The sequence below is a fragment of the Prionailurus viverrinus genome, chromosome D3, assembly GCF_022837055.1.
Source record: "Prionailurus viverrinus isolate Anna chromosome D3, UM_Priviv_1.0, whole genome shotgun sequence".
Classification (NCBI taxonomy): Eukaryota; Metazoa; Chordata; class Mammalia; order Carnivora; family Felidae; genus Prionailurus; species Prionailurus viverrinus.
Genome location: NC_062572.1, coordinates 4,922,436 through 4,944,626, shown reverse-complemented (window position 1 = coordinate 4,944,626; position 22,191 = coordinate 4,922,436). Strand labels below are relative to the sequence as shown.

Here is a 22,191-nt window from a genome sequence, read left to right as displayed (position 1 = left end):
TCTATCAGCCGCTTACATCTAGCGCTCACTCAGGAAGTGTCGATTCTGTGAGCTTGTCTTTAGCCGTGAGTTCCAGGTGGTCAGGCGAGGAATTTCTCCTCTGCCCCAAATCCCACGGTCTTGAGCCTCCCCCGCCAGGTGCGGGTCTGTTCCGTCGCCTAGTGCCCACGTGTCTCCGGGGTCTCCTGCAAGGTTGGTGCCTGCACTCAGGTTCCGTCCACGCCTTACTTGACTTCCCCCCGCAGCACTGATAACCGGTCACACCGTCTTCGAGCACGTCCGTCACTTACCTGCTAAGACACCTGCTCTCCTGTGCCTTCCCTTTGTAACAAGCCGGCCCCATGTTTTCAGTGTCCTTTACTGTGTCAGTTCGTGACCTGGAAGTGTCGGCCCGCCCGAGGCTTACACGCGGGGTATTCTTCCGTCCCCTGGCTCTGAACGTGGCATGTTGGTGCCGGCGTAACCCAAATGTATTTCTTCAGACCGAATCTCTCATGAGCTCTACGCTCGGGTCTCCAACTTCTCACGTCACATCTTCATCCGAATGTCTAATAAGCATTTCAAATGGAACATTTTCAAACCCGAGCTCCGGATTCTTTCTCTCCGCCTCTCCCGCAGCCTCCCCTTGTCTCAGGGATGCTGGTGCCATTTTTTCCTGTGTTCTCAGGCCCAAGCCTGAGACACCTGTCTGTGTCTTGCCCACGTCAGGCGTCCCTTCCAACAGCAGATCCCGCCCAGGGCTACCTGCACGGCACACCCTGCTTCGGACCACTTCTCACTGCCTCCCTCCCTCCCACCCTGATCCGAGCCACCCTCGTGTCGCTGTTGGACCGGCTCAGTAGACCCTACGCGGTACCCTGTCCTTCTGATCCTGCCGGAGGCTTCCCGTTCACACTGTCTGACCATGCCATTCCTTTGCTCCAGACTCCTCACCTTCTTGTTATCCTCGCTTAGTGGGATCACATCCAACCCCCTGGCTACCTTTCTGCCCTCCTTGCCCTCTTTTTCTGGTCCCTGAATATGGCAAGAAAATCCCTGTCTCAGGGCCTTTGCACTTCCTGTTTCCTCCGCTTTCAGAGATGTGCATGTTCTCACGACTCCCTCCTTGCCGCGTGTATGTCTCTGCTCGAACGCCTGCCCGTTCCAACTGGACGGGCCCCTCCGTCACCACCGCCTGTGCTCCCACCTGCTCCAGCTTTCTTTCAACCCCCCCTAGTGACCTGATGTGTATTCTCTATCCACATGCTGCGTGGCTTCTCTGTCTCTGTCAGACTTCTGCATCTTTAACAGCTGTGTGCCCCCAGCTCCGTCCCCAACACTGAGGACAATTCCCAGGTCTTAGATGATATTCACGAAACACTTGCTTTGTTTTCTTAATGTTTATTTATTTATGTTTGAGAGAGAAAGAGGCAGGGAGACCGAGAATCCCAAGCAGGCTCCACACTGTCAGCGCAGAGCCCAGGGTGGGGCTCGGACTCACAAACTGTGAGATCATGACCTGAGCAGAAATCAAGAGTTGGACACTTAACCAATTGAGCCGTCCAGGGCGCCCCCTCCTCCTCCCCCCCCCCCCCCCGCCCCCGTAAACACTTGTTAAGTGAGTGGACGACTTAGTCGTATTTTACAGCTGAGGGATCTCAGGCAGAGAAGAGTTACGTTTTGTCAAAATACACTGTAGCCCTGAGCTCTTGTCTCGGAATCCTCTAAATGACAGCACGGTGAATGTCAGAGCTGGAAAGTTTAGTGTCCTCGGGTTCACAGGTGCAGAGTCTGGCCCCGGAGGACGGGGAGTGATGTTCAGATGTGAGGGGGGAAGGCTTTGATGGAGGACCTTGGTCTCAGGACCTCAGTCTGGCTCCCTCTCCCTGGACTTGAGGACTAATAATGATCAAGCTAGTCTGAACTAGTCTGTACCTAATGCTTGGTGACACAGAGCACATCCGTGGTGCCTGGAGCCAGGGACAGTGGGCCAAAAAGAGGCACAAGGGATCTTCTCTTCTGGAACCAGGGGAATGTTCCGTGTCCGAACGTGGTGGTGGTTTCATGGGTGCGTGCACCACCACACTCCTCCGAGTGTGCCTTGAAACGGGCACGGAACATAAATTAGACCTCAGTAAGGTGGGCGTGAAATCGCGGCGTGCGTATTTGGGTCTTGCTTTTTGGGGGCAGGGCCGTGGGGTGGTAACGCTCAGTGCTGAAGAGCCCCTGACTCAGGCGGGTTGAGTGCAGACCCCTGCTCTGCCCTTCACCAGCTCTGATCCCTGGAGAAGCAGCCCCTCCTGAGCCTCAGTTTCCCCATCCGTGCTACAGGGACAAAACACCTAACATATGTAGTCTTTGGAGGATTTAATGAGTATATATACTTCTATATGTAAAGTTTTTGAAAAGCAACGCATGAGGGGCTCCTGGGTGGCTCGGTCGGCTGAGCATCCGGCTGCGGCTCAGGTCATGATCTCGCGGTCCGTGAGTTCGAGCCCCGCGTTGGGTTCTGTGCTGACGGCTCAGAGCCTGGCGCCTGCTTCGGATTCCGTGTCTCCCTCTCTCTCTGCCCCTCCCCTGCTCATGCTCTCTCTCTGTCTCAAAAATAAATAAAAACATTAAATAATTTAAAAAAAAAACACATGTACCTAGTAAGCAGTCAGTACATGATAGCTATCATTCCTTTTTGTATTTCTTGGAAGTGTAAAAACTCAAGGCAAAATAAATATTTTTTGAGTACCTATGGTTCCTCAGACAGTGCATTTTGCTAAACATGGTAATAAATACAAATGGTTTGGCTCAGATGACAGTGGAACGTCAAAGCTTTTTTCTTAATTTCCTTTTGCCGATCCTAATACGGGATTTCAGCCCTGTGTGTGTGTGTGAATTGTGAGAAACCTACTATCTGCCTGTACGCTTTTTCCTTTCTCGCACTTTGTTGGCATGGGGGGAGGGGTCTCGAGGGAAACCTTATGCACAATCCTTCTCCACAGAAGGATCGACAGTGTGGCAAACTCACAGGGTGGCTGAAATACAGACTCAATTGTTTGTCAATAGGAAATGAAGTCAATGATAGATCTTATAGGATCCCCCAAGGAAACCTGTTTTCATCCGGAGAGCCTGTATTTTCCTCTCTTACTTTAAAGTAATGCAGCTGGAAAAACGTAATTTGACAGTGAAATGTTAACCTCTGAAGACAGTCTTCCCAATATGACATTTACAAGCCATCTCGCACATGCTCACAGATGAACGGGGCCCAGGTCGTCTGCTCCCAATGTCCCCCTTCCTGTCGCCAGCTCCTTACATTAGGATTCATGGCATTTGGTGTTCGATGTTCCTTTGGGGGCTCAGAGAGCCCTGAAGGTATCACTTAGATGGGTGGTGGGAACCCGGCTGATCTTTATCTTGCCGTGTGCTCCTGTCCCCTCCTGACACAGACGCACACGGGTGGCATAACACAGAGATCTCAGGTCCTAGCCACAAGGCCAAATTCATAGTGGGAATCCAAATTAATCAGATCTTTGACCTGCAACTTTCTCAGCTTTGCTCTTTGCTTCTTCTACTAGTCTGTGTCCTCTCACGATCTATTGAACGAACTTTTGTCTGAACGCTATTAACCTGATAACCTTGCCTTTGGTACCTCTTCCTCCTTCTTACCCAGACACGCTACTCATGGGCCACAGGGATAACCACACCCAGAGGAAACTGTGGAGACACGTTCCCATTGAGTGTCTGTCTGCTGAACACCTCAGTTTGCTATGCGCTGTACTAGACGTAGAGACACAGCGGTTAAGAGGGGACAGGTCCAGCGGCTCCTGGGTGGCTCAGTCAGATGATCTCACGGTTCATGAGTTCCAGCCCTGCCTTGGGCTCTGTGCTGACAGCTCGGAGCCTGGAGCCTGCTTCGGATTCTGTGCCTGCCCCTCTCTCTCTGCCCCTCCCCTGCTCTCTCTCTCTCTCTCTCTCTTTCAAAAAATAAATAAATAAACGTTTAAATGTTTAAAAACAAAAAAAGAGGGACAGGTCCCCATTCTCAAGCAGATCACCTCCAGGTGGGAAACAGAGAAGAACAAGAAAATAAGCAGCATTCCAACAGGGATCAGTATCGGAAGGTAAATTGTCCAGCGTTGCATAGCTAAGAGCTACCCGGTGCAATCAGTACAGTCTAAGCCATAGGACATGAGCACTATGCGTGTTGTGGGTGATGTGCTGTAAATAATGCAGAAATATTGTAAATACGGTCTACATAGGAGCACACCCAGTAAATCAGAGAATAGGGTACTGGGGATGCAGAGTGACCAGGCAAGCAGGTGCCAAGTTTAAATTAGAAATGACTCAGGGGCCCCTGGGTGGCTCAGTCGGTTAAGCCTCTGACTTCGGCTCAGGTCACGATCTCACGGTTCATGGGTTCGAGCCCCACGTGGGGCTCTGTGCTGACAGCTCGGAGCCTGGAGCCTGCTTCGGATTCTGAGTCTCCCTGTCTCTCCCCTGCCCTCACTCTGTCTGTCTCTCTTTTTAATTAAAAAATTTTTAAATAATAAAAAAGAAATGACTCCGACAATACCTTGTGTGGAGTGACATCTGGGCTATCCTGCAAAGTGCATGCTGCTTTCGGTGGCCAGTGACAAAAAAAAACCATGCACTGAACGGCTTTAACCCCAATAGAGAGGAGATCACCCGGGCCAGCAGTCCCAGGGGTGGGGGTTCCAGGTGGGCTGGTCCAGCGGTCCGTCCAGCGCACGCAGGATGCGGTTCCTCCTGCCCTTCTGTTCTTCCGTTGCTCGCCGTGTCAGCCTGCTCCTTGGCCAGCTCCCTCCCGGCTCTGAGGTCACCTATGCAGTGCCCGTGGTCGTCGTCATCTGCGGTGTGACGACATCTGGTAGGACAAGGAGGGCAGCTTCCTGCGCGTCGCAGAGCAAAGAGACCCTTCCGGGTGTCCAGGCGGCTTCTCACACCTCATTGGCGGGAACCGTGTCACGTGGCCACCCCTAAACCAGTCACTGGCAAGGAGGGGGGTTGGCGTAAGTGCCTCAGACGCGAGCGACCCGCAGGTCTCACGCACGGGAGGATCGAGGATCGAGGAAGGGGATGGGAGCCGGGGCGGGCGGGGGGGGGGGGGGGGAGGGGAGGGGAGGGGGGGCGGGAGGGGAGGGGAGGGGAGGGGGGGGGCGGGGGGATGAGCCGGGAGGGCCCCAGGGCGAGAAGGTAGGCCGGCTAGGAGGGAGCCTGTGCAGGGGGCGGGGTGTGTGCCGGGGAAGCCTGGGGGAGGCGCGTCCAGAAACTGTAATCGCGAGTTTGCATTTTGTCCCGCGTGCCTCGGGAAGTCGCGGGAGAGGCCCGACGTGTGAGCGGGCGGAGGAAAGAGCCCCGGGCCAGGGTCGCATTGCTGCGCACGCACCCTCGACGCCGTCGCACGTGACGCTCCCTTTTCTATCGAGGATTCGATGCAGGTGGGGCGAGGGTTGTGATGCCTGGCTCGCGTCAAGAGGGGAGAAGGCCGCAGGCCGAGAGGTCCGAGGCAAACGCTAGGTGCCTACTGATCAGCCCTCGTTATTCGCGCAAGTCGTGCCCTGGAAGAGTCCCCGCAAACGCTGAATTAGCAAATACTGAACCTTCAGGGGGAGATACACCCGCATACACACCTCCCGTAGGCTGTCGTCTTGAATCCTAGAAACAACTCATCCTGGGAGAGTCTCTTCATTTTGCAAAAGAGAGGATGAGGTTGGGAAGCGTGCAGAACCCCCCGCACCCCCAACTAACCGGGAGCTAGCGCAGGGATCGGAGCCCCGTGCACCTGCCCCCCCAGCCGGAGCCCTGCCCCCTTCCCGCGTCCAACCCCTGGTCGTCTGTGTGTGAGGGGCTGAGGCAAGAGGACAGAGCATCGGCCGCTGGGAGCCTGTGCGTGGGGCAGGTGACTCAGAGCCCACGCCCCCCCAGCTTCCACACGTTGCCGGGACAGGGGTGGGAGCGGTAGGTAAATTCGAGAACACGGAGTCCACAAATAATAAGGCTTATCCACAAACAAACGTCTTTCTTCGCGGTTTTGAAAGCTGGGGAGTCTGAGGTCGGAGCGTGGGCGTTTGGGGAGAGCCTCCCCCACCCTGGTTCACAGACCGCTGCTCCTGGTGCTGTTCTCACATGAGGGAGCAGAAGAAGGAATTCAGCTTTCTGGGGTCTCTTCTTGTAAGGGCGCCGATCCCCTTGCGGGGGCTCCACACTCATGACCCCACCGCCTTTCAAAGGCCCCATTTCCAGATAGCGCCATATTGGGGGTTGGGGGTTCAACATGGGAATGGGGGGGCACCAACACGCAGTCCAGAAATCTGCTATGTCTTGTACACATTGCCACACACCTCACAGCCTAGCCCTCACCAGGACCGACCTCATCTGAGCTGTTTTAATTGAGTTAATCAAGGACGGTGACATACACTTTCTTGTAAGGGTAGGCACGTCCCAGGAGAGAGAAACCAAGTGCATTTCGAGGGCCTCTGACTTTGTTACATTCTTCATTTAAGTTCGTCCACTCAGGCCATCCCTCGCTGCCTGAACGATGAGGCAGGTTGAAGTCTGCATGAGCCCCGAAGGGGTATATAGACTGTCACGGTGTCGAGATTTCATTTCTTAGGCACAGAAAGGGCCTCGCGGTTTCCAAAACAGGTGCGTTCCTGATGGTGGGATGTGTTGTTTTGAGGTGATTTACAGGGGGCATGAGGGTGGGTGGAAAGCCAGAGCCAAGGGGAACCTGAATTTTCCACAAATGCGGGAGGGTTGAGGTCTATTCTGTAGGAGGTAGGACCGGGAAGGTTCTAGAATCGGTGCCGTCCACCTGAGCCAGTGGTTTCTCTGAAATGGGGCTCCCACCCCTTTCTGAGTGTCTGAGGGAAGGGCAGCCGGGCCCGGCATCGTGTCAGCGTCACGGGATCTTGAAGTAAGAACGAGTTCTAACCTTCTATTTCTGCTCTCACCGAAAGTCTCGCTCTCTTCGAAATCCTGGGCACAATCCTGCCGATTTACGTTCCTCGGGCATGCCCCTGGAGACAGCATTTGCTCCCGTCATCCTTTTTCTTCTCCCTTGTCCCTGGAGGGCACAGACTTCAGACTGCCCAGTCCTCACAGGAGCCAGCTTGACACGGCCACCCTGCAGCACCCCGCTCACTGCTTTGAGGACCAGGGTGACCCAGTCAGTGTCACTGGGATTTCAGCCCATGTCTCTGCTAGTGGCCTTGGTCAGATCTACTTAAAGATGGCTGAAGGGGCGCCCGGGTGGCTCAGTCGGTCAAGCGTCCGACTTCGGCTCAGGTCATGATCTCACGGTCCGTGAGTTCGAGCCCCGCGTCGGGCTCTGTGCTGACAGCTCGGAGCCTGGAGCCTGCTTTGGGTTCTGTGTCTCCTCTCTCTCTGCCCCTCCCCTGCTCACACTCTGTCTTTCTCCCAAAAATACAATAAAACATTAAAAAACAACAACAACAAGGAGGTTTGCTCTTGGAGTTTGGAAGTTGGCACTTCTGACCTTGCTCGGGACATGAGCGTCTGGGGCTTGGAAGGGAGGCCTGGGCTGTGGGTACCGACTCAGGTGAGGAAGACGAGGTCAGAAGTAAGTCCTCGTTTGTGGCCCACACAACACACTGCCTGGTGGCACTCAGGTCCGCCAGCGGCTCAGACTGACGTGGGACCCCGAAAGCAGTGTGTGGCCCGAGCCAGTTGGACCACGTCCCTGGCCTCAGCTCCTTCACCTGTAGAATGAGACTGTCGTCCCCTTGCTGTTGTGATTCTGTGGTGAATTCTTTTTTTTTTAATTTTTTTCAATGTTTTATTTATTTTTGGGACAGAGACAGAGCATGAACGGGGGAGGGGCAGAGAGAGAGGGAGACACAGAATCGGAAACAGGCTCCAGGCTCCGAGCCATCAGCCCAGAGCCTGACGCGGGGCTCGAACTCAAGGACCGCGAGATCGTGACCTGGCTGAAGTCGGACGCTTAACCGACTGCACCACCCAGGCGCCCCTCTGTGGTGAATTCTTGGTTTCGGTGTCCCCTGCACCTGGAGGTGACCCTTGCCCCCTCCACGCCCTCCCGACCTACAAACCTCAGTGACATTTTCTGGAAGGTCCAGGAGAGACGTCATCAACATTTTACTTGTTTATCCGGAAGGGGTGGAGTGAGCTAGAGGCTTAAATCGTCCGATACGTAACCTGCTAACACGTGCACGTTAAGAGGGTGTCCCCCCCGCCCCCCGCCAGGTGCCGAGTCAAAAAACCACAGCAAAATGCTACACTCTCACTTCCAGTCTGCAAAAGTGCAGTTTAATGGGGGCACAAATAATTATATCCCCATGTCGGGAGTATTTCCTACAAGGATTTTAACGCGGTGCCAAGCTTTCTTGGTTTGTATGGCTTGAATAAAGTCGTTTTTCTAAAGCGACATATGGCTACCTTTTATGCATCTTCAAACATGGTGAAGTGAAATATGTCGCACCTGGGGTTTGATTAGTGGTGGTTTGAGTACATAAAGAAGGTGAGGTACAGGGGAAAAACAACCCGCAAAAGAAGCAACAAAGGTTATAGAACTCCATTAAATTATGTTTATGGTTTTACTTGTCAGTATTTCGTAACACAAAATGGTTTTCCTGGAGTCTGTTTATCAGTATTTGTCGCCAATTAGTGCCTACAAATTACCTTTTGTTGGAATTACCAACAGATGAGACGCTATTGTCTCGGCGACTAATCAATCAGAGTTTGCGAACTTTCTCTGCCTCCTTGCCGCCGGTGTTTTCCCGGATGCATCTCGAGATTCTCCCTTCTCCCCAAGGTTTCCAACCACTGTGACTCCATTTTCGTGAACGGGAAGGAGGTGAGGAGCAAAGTGGACACGACCGTGAACTTCACCCACCAGCACTTCACGTCTCAGCTGGAGGTGACCGTGTGGGCGCCCAGGCTCCCCCTGCAGATTGAGATCTCGGACACGGAGCTGAGCCAGATCAAGGGATGGAGGGTCCCCGTGGCCCCCAACAGAAGGTGAGCAGCCGAGGGAGGGCCGAGTCCTGGCGCCCGGATCCCCGGGAAGATGCGCCCGCAGGGGGTCACGGCGGTCTCGGACTGGGGCTCAGAGGGGTCTGACTTTGGGCACGTACTAGCCTTTGACGTGAGGAGGGCCTCACGGAGATACGGATAGTGTCCAGCTCGTGGCACAGTTGCTGGGACTCAGTATAATGTTGCGCTGCACACAAAGCACAGAGCACGGGGTGTAGGCGTTTCTTTCTATTCCCCGCTTCCCCATCGTTCCTTCCTGTGCTGCTCGTTTTCAGTTCCCTGCTTATAAATGTCGACCTCCATGCGCGGAGCCTGGCGCAGGGGTTACGTTGTGGGCTCTGGCATGAAGCTGCTGAAGTTTTCACCCTTGTGAGCTTTCCCACGTAGAGCTGTGTGACCTTGGGCCAGTTGATGAAACTCTCTGTTCCTCAGTTTCTTCATCTATAAATTGGAGGTGACGATATCACTGAAGAGAGTTGTCCCAAGGACAAAATGACGAAGTGTAGTACCCAGACTTCTAAAGACGACTCCTCTGTAAGATTCCCACCTCCTGGCTGTTCACTCAAACCCCAACCTGGAACGTCTATGAAGGGATTTTACAGATGGAATTAAAGTGCTGAATCCATTGGCCTTAAGATGTGGGGAGTATCCAGGTGGCCCTTGAAAGCAGAGGTTTCTCTAGCGGGAAGGTGGTACCGTTCAGTGTGTGACCTTTTAGAATGGACTTGTTTTTATCCAGCAGAAGTCCTTGAGATCCACCCCAGTTGTTGGCGGTGTCGAGCATTCCTGTAGTTGTATTGTTGAGGGGTGATCCGTGGGGGGTACCGTCTTAGCGTGCTGAATCGTCCACCACAGGAGGCCTCGCATGCTGTCACCAGGTGGCGGCTCTCATGGATGGAGCCGCCATGACCCTCCTGTGCAAGCTTGTGTGTGAGCATAAGTTTTCTGGGGAAGGTGCCCAAGGGTGTAACTGTTGGGTCGCGTGATAAGGGCGTAGTTAATTTTAGAAGAAACTGCCGAACTATTTTCCAGAGGATGTACCATTTCACTCTCCCAGCAGCCACATGTATGCCAGCTAGTTACTCCATTCACACCCTTACCGGCATCTTAAGACAGTACATACTGCATGGTCCCATGTAGAATGATCTAGAAAGTGGAAAACAGACTGGAGGTCACCGTGGATTAGGGATTGCATAGACTATCGCGGGGTAGCCCAGGGCATCCCCGTGGGGACGGACTAGTTCTGTGTTTCGGTCGTGGCTATGGTTCCGTTAATCCTCTGGTGATAAAACTGCATAGAACCACACACGTGCACATGCACTGGTTAAACTGAAAATCTGAATAAGCCCTGTGGTTTGTCCCAATGTCCGTTTCCTGGTCTTGGGATTATAGTGTGATCACGCAAGATGTTAGCAGAGCAAAGAGCATGCGAGAACTCCCTGTACGTGATTTTTTAACTTACGGTGAATTTCTAATTAATGAAAAATTTAACCTTTTTCAAGTTTATTTTTGAGAGAGAGAGAGAGACAGAGAGAGAGAGAGAGAGAGAGAAGGAGAATCCCAAGCAGGCTCCGTGCTGTCAGTGCAGAGCCCAACTCAGGGCTGGAATTCACACACCATGAGATATGACCTCACCCAAAATTAAGAGTCTGCTGCTCAACCAACTGAGCCACCCAGGTGCCCCAAAATTTAAACTTAAAAAAAAAATAGAATGCTATCTGTCCCAAAATAACAGAATGGTTTGAGTAATACAGTATTTCTAATAGTTCATTTATGCACTCACCACTTTTATGATATTGCCCCTTTTGAATGCCACCTGTAATATATACTTAATATTGTTCTTTTTTTTGCTTTTATTCACTTACTTAAGGGAAATTTTACATAAGTATCAAAAATGGCCAACTGGTAGAAATTAATGCAGAGAAAAGAAAACATCGGTGTTACATTCTGTATAGATACTGCTGTTTATATGAGTTGGTCTTTTTTTTTTTTAATGTATTTCTTTCTCTTGAGAAAGAGAGAACAGGGAGGGAACAGAGCGAGAGGGAGAGAGAGAATCCCAAGAGGGCTCCCCACTGTCAGCACAGAGCCTGATGTGGGGCTCCATCTCGCAAACCATGAGGTCATGACCTGAGCTGAAACCAAGGGTCGGACGATTCACCAGCTGAACCACCGGGTGCCCCTGGCTGAGCTGGTCTTTCATGAGTCGACCAGCAAGTGTCAGATAAGTGTCAGGGACAGCCCAGCCCCAGAGACCTTCCTTCCCCGTGATCAAATCGGAAGGACTGAAAAATAGAATGGGAATAACTTTGCGCAATGTCATTCGTGTTTTTGGTGATATGTCCCTTGCCACTAAAACCATCTCACTTTCCAGCACAGATGTTTACTCCTCGCTTTGGGAAACCACAACATGCTTCTTTATGGATGCTGGTTACACACCATTCCTTTCCAAATGGTTCCCAGACCTTTCAGGGAGGCAGGAGGGTGCATTTTAAAGAAGGTGGGTTTCCGAAGTCAAACGGAACTCTGTAAATTTGCTGATCGCCAGCTGTCCAGACCGTGTATTAAGCACTTCGAGCCTCGGCGGCTTCGTGTAGAAATAGGAACCTCTTGGGGCGCCTGGGTGGCGCAGTCGGTTAAGTGTCCGACTTCAGCCAGGTCACGATCTCGCGGTCCGTGAGTTCGAGCCCCGCGTCAGGCTCTGGGCTGATGGCTCAGAGCCTGGAGCCTGTTGCCGATTCTGTGTCTCCCTCTCTCTCTGCCCCTCCCGCGTTCATGCTCTGTCTCTCTCTGTCCCAAAAATAAATAAACGTTGAAAAAAAAAATTAAAAAAAAAAAGAAATAGGAACCTCTTTCATGACTGTTTTGAAGATGCAGGGAAGTCACTATAAGGAGGAAGAGGGCACCGAGGGGCACAGCAGCCTGGGCGTGGACCCCGCCCCTAGATGGCTAGCTCTGTTAGCTCTATGATCCCGTATGAGTGGGTAGACCCAGACCCAGCGCATAGTAGGGCTGACTCGATGTGTGTGAATTACAGCCCCTGGCTCCCCTGCCACCCCTGTCTGCCCACGGTCGTAGACCCTTCACCAAGCAAGGTGCTCTCGCAAAAGCACACAGGACAGGTTCCTCTCGAGGGGAAGGTCCTGGAATAGCAGAGCCATCGAGGACTTTCCCCTGGGGCCGTGCACAGGCGGGGCGGCAGGTAAGGTCCTCTGAGCCAGGGCGCCTGAGATTCCCACAGGAACCCCTCAGCAGCTCTGTGACAGTGCCACAGGTGGGCCAGGGGGTGGCCTCCCTGTCCAGGGCCAGCCAGGAGACAGGGCTGAGCCATCCTCAGGGGCTGTCCTCCCCCTCTCACACCTGACTGCACCCCTGGAGGGAGCAGGGGGGCAGCCAATCTCGCTGCCTGGGCCTGTGTGAGACTCCCGTGAGGAGTGAAAACTGGGCCCAGCAGCTCTTCTGACCCGGGACCTCACGGTTCCCGCAGCGGGGACAGTTTCAAACCACAGAGTTCCAGAACGCAGGGCAGGAACTCAACCTCTGCCTATTTGGGGGCAGCATGTCCCGCGGTGCTGGGCGCATGCTGGGCGCGTGAAGGCAGGGGTGGCGCTCGCCTTCCGTGCTCCAAGCAGGTGCACCGAAAAGGAACAGACGGGGAACGAACCAATGGTGCGCGGGCCTGGCGGGGAGCAAAACCACGCCACGTGTTCTGACGCTTCCAGAGAAGCTGGAAGACGAGGCGTGCGAAGCTTCTCCACGGCTGCGGCGTTTATCCTGGTTTGTCTGTGTCCCCAGGCCCACCCGGGAGAGCGAGGACGAGGAGGACGAGGAGAAGAAGGGGCGAGGCTGTTCCCTGCAGTACCAGCATGCCACGGTGCGTGTCCTCACCCAGTTTGTGGCCGAGGCGCCCGACTTGAGTCAGCTGAGCTACATGCTGGGCCCCGACTGGCAGTTTGACATCACCGACCTGGTGACGGATTTCATGAAGGTGGAGGAACCAAGGATCGCGCAGCTGCAGGGCGGCAGGACCCTGGTGGGCCGGGAGCCAGGGATAACCACCGTGCAGGTACGGGCCACCCACTCCTTGCCAGGGCCCCAGCCCCAGCCCCAGTCTGTACTGACGAGCTTCCAGGTAGATGCCGCCGGGCAGGTGTGTGTGTGTGTGTGTGTGTGTGTGTGTGTGCGCACGCACAAGAGAATCATGACCGGCTGTAGAACATTCACCAATTTTCATAATCTAACTTAAATTAATTTTTGCATTTCAGGGAGAGTTGAGGGGAAAAAAAAAATCCCTAATTTCTTTTACTGCCAAAGCTAAATTAAACGCACAGTGGAAGCCACCTTTCCCCCAGAACGATAATTTACTCTTCATATACCACTAATAGAAGACAGTCAAACACGAGAAAACTAGTTTTATTTTCCTAACCTTGAGGGTTAACCACTTAGCTATATGTTACACTTTGAACAGTGGACAGAAATTTAAAAAAAAGTTTTTTTTAATGTTTATTTTTGAGAGAGAGAGAGACAGACAGACAGACAGAGCATGAGAGTGGGGGAGAGGCAGAGAGAGGGAGACACAGAATCCAAATCGGGCTCCAGGCTCTGAGCTGTCAGCACAGAGCCCGACGCAAGGCTCGAACCCACGAACTGTGAGATCACGAGCTGAGCTGAAGTTGGACGCTCAACCGACTGAGCCACCCAGGTGCCCCGTGGACAGTAAATTCTTAAATAACATGTTTGCACTAAAAATAATTTAAAAATCCACAACGAAGTGCTCTGTATTTTACTAGAGTAAGAGTAAAACTATTTTCCCGGTCAGTTTGAATGGCATAATTATGCAGAGATGCTGCAGCACGTTTTCTAGCAAAAATTTAAAGTGTTACCACTCGTAGTTAATTAAGTCATATTTTAGGTGGTGCCACAGCCAATGTTGACGAAACTGGATGAAACGTGCAATATTTTGTATTATTCTTCCGTAGCACGTTATCACAAAACGAGCGGCTAAAAGCACGCCTCATTTATGAACTCAGTTCTGTAGGTCAGGAGTCGACGAGAGCTGGGCTGGGTTCTCTGCTGAGGCTATCACAAGGCTGCGGTGAAGGTAATGGCCAGGCTGGGCTTCTCTGGGGGCTGTGGGAAGGATTTGCTTCCCAGCTCATTCACCTTGTTAGCAGAATGCAGTCCCTCACGGGTGTGGGACTGAGGAGTCTGTTTCCTCGTGGACTGTTAACAGGGGCCACTCACTGCTCCCAGAGGGGCCACGCACGTCATGTCTCATGTGGCCCCTCCATCAGCAGTAATAGCTAGGTCAAATCCTTCTCACGCTTTGAACCTCTGTGATGTTCATTACACCCCGCCCCCCCGGATAATCCAGGATGAGCTCCCTGTCTGAAGCTGCACCTGCCTTAGAAACGCCAACATAATCATGAGAAGTGATTTCTCATCACATTCCCAGGTTTGAGAATTTAGTGAGGACATCTTCGGGGAGGCGGGGAGGGGGGCAGTTCTGGAAATTCTGCCTGCTGGATGTTCCTGTCCATTTGTTAAGCACCACTGGTTGCAGACTAGATGGTAAATTAGAAGGAGTGACTTCTCAGTACGTTAACAATCCCTCCTCCACTTGGCTTATGTGGTCTCTCCAGGGGTGACACAGTGGCCCACACCACGGTCACTGTTGTCCCATAGTGCACAGCTAAGTGCCCACTGGAAGGATGTGAGCAGGAGAAGATGGCCCATTCCGCCATTTTCACATCTAAATATTAGTTGTTGGGAAACCATTGCTCTTTGAGTGCCTGGTCCCAGGGTGGGCAACTTTGAGCTCTTGTCTCTATGTGAAATTGAGCTCTTCTCAGAAAATACACTGTGGTTGTCATGGCAGGAGTCAAAGGCAAGGAAATGGACCAACATGATGTTTGTCAAACTCCTCCAGTTGGCGAGTGTCACTGGACCATAGCATAACCCTTCCCTACAGAGTTCTCCAAGCGCACTCACTTGGCAGACAACTGAGGGAACACGCTGATGGAAAAGGTCAGTTAGGAGTTTAAAACCACTGAGTGGAGCACACACTGGAGCTTGGTCACTTCCTTTGAAGGTCCTCTCCCCGCTCTCTGACTCCATCCTGGCCGAGAAGACGGTGATCGTCCTGGATGACCGCGTCACCATCGCCGACCTGGGCGTGCAGCTGGTGGCTGGCTTGTCCCTTGCCCTGAAGCCTCACAGAGCGGACAAAAGAGCCATCGTCTCGATGGTGGCTGCCCAGGACGTTCTCCGAGCCCCGCAGCAGGTGGGATCCCAGAGTCCTTTTGTCCCCGGTCGTTTGAGACCACTTCCCTCCCCCGCGCATCTGCAGAGGGCATCAGTTGAAGCTAGGATGGGTGGTCCGTGAAGCTCCTTCCTGCTTCTTATCCAGATGGCCCTGCCTTTTTTCGAGAAAAATACCAGCGACTTAGATACGTTTTCCTCATTCATGGTTTTATACGTCAACCATGCGTCCATACTCCACTCGCTTTGCAGCAGCCTTATCTGTGCTTGGCACACTCTGCTGTCCCGTGACCATAGGATCACAGGTTTCTCCATTTGCCAAAGCAGGTGGTTTTGATACTTGGAAATTCCACGTCAGCTGCTTGAACACGCGTGGCTGACGGGCCCCAAATCGCTTCCGTTTACAGTCATTGCCAACTCTGAAGCTCTCCTCCACCTTTAAACTCATAACGAGTGTTTATAAAGACACCAGGGTGCTGTGCCTTTCCGGTGAGCTCCTTCCCATAAGGCATCTTTCCCCAGGCTCCTTACCCAGTGCGTGTTTCGCTTCATCAGCACTGGCTTCCTAATAAAGAATGTTCAAAGCGATATTATCTGGAGCAGTAGCCTGATTAGTTGCACCTGATCTTGATTCAGATAAATTGCCTGATCTTTCGAAATGTTTTTTAGAAAGGTCAAAGTCAACTTCTGTTGTGCGGCATGCAATAAATTAATATGCACCTTAATGCATTCATTAAAGTATATTATTTGCTTCGCATATCAGTGGAGCAGTAGTATGTTATTGATGTCAGTTCAAGGCATGCCAGGAACGGTTCAAGATTTAAACCATAGAACTTTATTTTTCTCCATCTGTATATTTAAATGATATTATATAGGAAGTCGTATTTATGTTTGCAATTTGAAGGAACCTGATTATAACATAATGCTTTGGTTTCATTTTTCTTAGGAAGCAATAGTCAGTTCTTGGATTTTGTTCAGTGATGGTTCGGTGACACCATTAGACATTTACGATCCCAAGGATTTTTCAGTTACTGTGTCATCATTGGATGAAATGGTGGTGTCTGTCCAGGCAAACCTTCAGTCCCAATGGCCAGTTGTGGTTGCACAGGGTGAAGGGCAAGGTCCCTTGATTAAACTAGAGATGATGATTAGCGAACCCTGTCAGAAGACCAAGAGGAAGAGTGTTCTTGCCGTGGGTAAAGGAAACGTCAAGGTCAAATTTGAACCAAATGTTGATGAGCACCTAGGAGGCACCAACGATATCGAGGGCATCAGTCGGGAATACAAAGGCCACTTCAGTAATTCCATACAGCGTGAAGGAAACCAGGAGAGAGCGGTTCAGGAGTGGTTCCAACATGGCGCCTCTGTTGGCCAAGAGGAACGTAGCAACAGAAGCACAACCCCACAGTACCCCCTGGAAGGAAAGGATAAGAAGTTGCTCAAGAGTGGCGGTCCAGACTCCTTCACAAGCTTCCCCACTCAAGGGAAGTTACCGGAACCCAATAATCCCAGTGACCTTACAGTGACCTCGAGGGGGTTAACTGACTTGGAGATCGGCATGTACGCTCTGCTCTGTGTCTTCTGCTTGGCCATTTTGGTCTTCTTAATCAACTGTGTGGCATTTGCTTGGAAATACAGACACAAAAGGTTCGCTGTGAGCGAACAAGGCAACATCCCCCATTCCCATGACTGGGTCTGGCTGGGGAATGAAGTAGAACTTCTGGAAAACCCCGTGGACATCACCCTCCCGTCGGAGGAGTGCACAACCATGATAGACAGGGGGCTGCAGTTCGAGGAGAGGAACTTCCTTCTCAACGGCGGCTCCCAGAAGACTTTCCATAGTCAACTACTCAGACCCTCTGACTATGTCTATGACAAAGACATTAAAAGTGAGCCTATAAACCCATCGGGCCCAAAGAGGAAGAGAGTCAAGTTTACTTCCTACACCACCATCCTCCCGGAGGACGGTGGCCCATACACCAACTCCATCCTGTTTGACAGTGAGGATAACATCAAGTGGGTCTGTCAGGACACCGGGCTGGGGGGCCCCCGGGACCTTAGAGACTATATGGAAAGGCTGCAAGACCAGATGTGAACTCCTTTCTTACGTTTGTATTCACCTTTATGCCTTCTGTTTTTTGAACGGTGGAGCAGTGAGTTTGTTCAGCAATAGGGGGTGATTTAACAAAGGTTAACTTGTGGAGGTCTGGGAGGGATCCCTTTCTGAGCAGGTGTCAGAGGCCCGGAGAGCTACAGCAGCTGGGTGATAAGCCGGGAAATGTCTCTAAAGCGGCCACACATAGATCCTGGAGAAGTTCTAAGACAACAGTAGTATCTGCAGCCTGATACTAGCTCAGTTCAAATACAATAAACCTGACCCCACAGACGTTGTTAGTCATCTCGCGACAAACGGCCGTGTGGATTTAGAAAAGGCTTGGGTGTTGATTTTTCTATTCCTAGAACTTTTAAAGCACAGTGGACACTCCTTGCCCTTGGCCCGAGATTGGACGTACGCGAAAGATGCCGAATGTAGCCGCCCTTATTTGTTATGAGCGCTGCTCGTTATTTTTATATACATTTGCACCTGCACCTGGTTTCCTTTGGCCTCTGGAATTCTTTTTGAAACATGAAGAAAAGCAGTTGTGGTCTTCTCTCTGAGATGTTTGATTTACACATGAGTTTGAGTCGCTGACGTTTGCCGCGTCCGTGCAGGACATCAGGTGTCCTCCAGTTTTCCACACTCCTTACCTAAGGGGCCATATCTGAGAAACTTATCCTCACAATGTCCTTCCTTCTCTTTGTTGTGAAGCTTCCTTGTATCAGGACTGGGGACATGGGGTTTTACACAAAATATTAATATACTGTGAGGGAGGGCCATCTCTTTACAGTTTTCTATATGAAGCTTAAAAACTTTGGTGAACACTTGTCAACCACATTTATTTTTTATCTTCTGCCTGTGGAAGATTCACGGGGAATCCCTGGAGTGCATTTCTGAGGGCTTTAGAAAAGACCCTGAAATAGTTTGTCTTTATACTGGTGCTTTCTGGTCAACGCAATGTGTTATCCAAATGGAAATCAAAATCTTAAACTAATATACACAGAAAGGAAATTGCATGGGAAATGCATTCAGATTAAACTTCCATTTTTACTGGAACAACCACCACAACAATTTGAAAGTAGAGTGATGTCTCCGCTTAGCAATATGTAGAAATCCTTCCATACAATGACCCCCCCAACCCTTACCCCCCAAAACCCATCAGTCGCGACTCTGGCAGAGATAAAACCTATACAGGGTGTGCTCTGATGGAGAAAAGCAATGGGTTTGCCCCCAAACAGCATAAAATAAACGGCCGTTCAAGAGTTTAAGCAGTTATGCTGAAAAAAACCATAGCTATTGGAAAGTCAAAGTGGCAACAGGAAAAAAAAAGCATGGCCCCTGCATAATTTTTAAATACAAAAATATTTTTCAAGGAATTGCATGAACGGCTTCAAGCAAAGCAAGAATTTCAGGTTAGATTAGAATTTCTCACGCTCACAAGAACATTCTACTGAGATGGGATAGAGGTGAAGACGGACAGTGCACTAGGCCACCAATTCCGAGCTTTCTGTTGTCACTTACGTCCCTAGGAAATAGAAATTTAAAGTCCAGGGCAGCAAAGGCGCGGGGAAGCGGTTTCTTGACTCCTCATGGCTGCTGAGCAAGCTGTTAGAATGAGAGGCGTTCGGTTGTTGTTGGGAAGGGCTCCGTGCGTGGGGGCAGGACAGCCCAGCCTCCTCTGACCTGTGTCTCCTGCCCACAGCACTGCGGTGGGTTTGTAAACCGTGCATACGTTACCAGGGACGTGGACCTGATATTGAGAGGCCAGTGTTCAGTTGATCTTGTGTTTAAGTTGGGGGTTGAGGAGTGAAGCTGGTAAAGTTGCAAAAAAATCTTTCAACTCGGTGGGTGAACGAAGCCAGGAGACCCAGGCGTTAGCTTCAGAGGGAGTTTGCAAAGAGATGGCTGACGTCTGGCAGGAAGGGCACCTCAGGGAGCCCGGGGAGACTGTCACCAGGGGTTCGAGGCACGGGAGGTGGCTCAGAGCTAGCTGGGGAGGCCGAAAGGAAGTTCACACGCTAATGCAGCATAGCTGTCTAAATGAGTCCCACTCCTTCTGTAAGACGTTCTCAATTTTCTCTCCCTTTGGATCTTCAGCAAAATCCCCAAAATAATGGGGATTTCATGTCTGAAACGGAGGACATTCAGCTGGTATAGGGAGCCTCCCACACATTCTCACACAACAGGCTGACCCCACTGGTGCAGTGAGGCTCTGGCAGGGGGGTGATCTGGAAAGGAAGGAGGACGTTACCATCGCCATGATTAGCGTTACTGACAAGCTTGCAAATCAGAGCATTCCCTGGGGTCTGAGCGTTTGATGTGGGCAGAGCGCAAACTCGGGGGCACTAGAACATAGAACGCGTCAGAGGTTCTCAGGAGTCGGGAGCTGTCCGCGGTCCTGAAGATGCCTCCCGTGGGTGATCCAGGCTCTCTGCACAGTCTTCTTTGTCCGTTTCCGTTCAAATTCAGTTCAACGTGAAAGTCGAATGGAAGGTCATGGAGGAGGGGTCCCTCTTACCACACAGCACACGCTCACACGCACGCACACATACATACGTACATGAGTGTGTTGGTAGTGAAGAGCCAGAGAGAACAGTATGTAGCAGGAACCAGCACGGTCCGCGGTCCCCCGATTTGCCACGGGCATCATTCCGCTATCCGGGATTTCAATGAAGTTCTTTTTGTTCTAAATATCTCCTGCTGACCAGCAGCCGTGGATTATACCTGCCTGATTTCCAATAGATCATTTAAAACGAATAGGAACTATGCCTCTACATATCTAAACTTAGATGGGGAACAGACCTAAATCATGAAACCTTGAAATACAGTTCCCTGGGGACCTGCATGTGCCTGGATTTTCCAGGTTTTTATAGCTGACATATCCAACTGATCGGTGTGAGTAGTAACCTGAACAGAACAGCATTGATAAAGTCCCTTCCTCTCCCCAAGAAGCGAATGCTTAGACCTCCCTCCGACCCCCGAGGCGGACGCCAGCAAGCCTTGGGACACAGGCTGGGACCTTTGCGGGTCACAGGGAGGGCTGCCCAGGCACCCTCGAGGACTGGGCCACCTAGAACGGGGGAGGGTGAGACCAGTGTTCCCAGCGGCCAGATGTGCTGCTCTCCACGCCACACCCAGGGATTGAGGAGCGGCTGCCGCAAGACAGAAGCGCGGTGTGAGCACACGGGGTTGCATCGGAGGGAAAGCCAGAAGACACGTCAAGTTTCCCTGAAGGGTGCCACCCAGCAAACCTCGGGACACTCTGCACGTGCCAGCAGAGGACTAACTGACTTCCTAACTGTTTTGTGTTGCGCCCTGGCCAGGGTAAGCTCCCAGACTTAAACTCCAGGCAGAGCGTTTCTGTGTATGAACGTTAATGCAGGGAAAACACGGATTAATTTCTGTACCGTTGCCACATCCGTAGACAGGTACCTTGTACTTCGCTGATTTTTTAAGTTTTAGGAAGTCTGCCTTTGTGCATTTTGTTGTTTGCACCCTCTTCTCACCCTCTTAGAAAGGCGTCTTCCCATGGTGGGGTGTTGGGACCAGCCAAGGCTCTATCAGAGAACTAAGCAGTCCCCCTTCAACAACCACACAGAGTGGTTGCACCTGCTTCCTCCATATCACCAGGACCATTGTGTTTTCTACTCGAATCATCTCATAAACGGCTTCAATCCTTCATGCTCGTCTCTGTAAATGACACGACAGATGGTTTATAAACTCAGTAGCCGTCTCCTCCGTCAACAGTATACATGTGTGATGTACCGAGTATCACCTGTTATGTGAAGGAAGGGACGGGATGGGTGGTGGAAAGGCTATGCTAAGATACGGAAAGCAGATATTTTTGTATGTCACAGAGGCAGTTCCCTGGGGCGCTGAGAAGTGCGCAGGAATAAATACATTTTATAATAAAAGCATGCAATGCTGTAGCTTTTAAATGTACAGACATCCCCGCTCAAAAATATCCAAACCGATGGTGGGGAAAACACCGGGCCTGACCTCCCGCGGGGCACTGGTTAGGACCGCTGCCTGGAGAGGGCATGGCTCACGGTGGCATCACGGATGGAATCTGCTAGAAGATTTTGATCTTACTCTTCATTACTTCTGGATTTTTTTTCCTCTTTTTTTTTTTTCCTGAAAATACTTCCGATAAAAGTGACTACATTTTCCAGCATAAAGGTATATTCTAACCACAGGGTAACTCATCATTTTTAACGTGAAAATAAACGCTTAAACATTCTTCGGTTGTTTCCTTATTTTATGCACACATTCCCTCTTCAATTTCAGCCTCTGTATGAATTCACTCTTCTCATATATATTTTTTCTTCTTAGCCAGAGATTTCTAATACATTTGATACAGCAATAAATGGAAACCAAAAGAAAATGTTTCTTAAAAGTTGCAAACAGCTTTTACCTTTTGGAAAGCTTCTCATTTGTTTTCCCAGCTGGGGGACACTTATTCCGGGATGTCTTAGAAGGTGGGCTTGTGGCGCTCACGTCCCTGTCGAGGGCCACGCCATCTTGGAGGCAGTGCTGACGTGCAGGATGCAGTGGCCCCTGACCTCAGTCTCCCTTCTGGTCTTCCCTTGTCAATGGCTCCCTTGTGTGTATGTGTTTGGGGCTGGGGCTTGAACAGGGCGAGGGCTGGGTGCTGAGGGTCCAGAACGGGCAGAGCTCTAGAGACATAAGAAAAACACAAGACTGTCAGGCTCTTGCTTGGGAGGTTGACGTAAGCATTTCAGCTGACTGCTGGCCAGGCACTGCCGAGCCCCCGAAGTTCCTCGGTTGGCATGTGTGTCCTTCCTGACACTGCCAGCGTCATGTTT

The 22,191-nt window shown here is 51.3% G+C and overlaps 1 protein-coding gene across 1 annotated transcript in view; it reads left to right on the top strand.

Moving 5' to 3' along the window:
• The window catches only part of LOC125149325 (transmembrane protein 132B), a 238,468-nt gene extending 216,708 nt beyond the window's left edge, over positions 1-21,760 (top strand). Inside the window, exons 7-10 of the mRNA XM_047828202.1 lie at positions 8,786-8,991; positions 12,802-13,072; positions 15,098-15,289; positions 16,214-21,760. Of these exons, the coding sequence (XP_047684158.1) occupies positions 8,786-8,991; positions 12,802-13,072; positions 15,098-15,289; positions 16,214-17,362 (1,818 nt within the window). The 3' untranslated portion in view covers positions 17,363-21,760. The remainder of the gene's footprint in view (positions 1-8,785; positions 8,992-12,801; positions 13,073-15,097; positions 15,290-16,213) is intronic.
• The last annotated feature ends 431 nt before the right edge of the window (positions 21,761-22,191 follow it).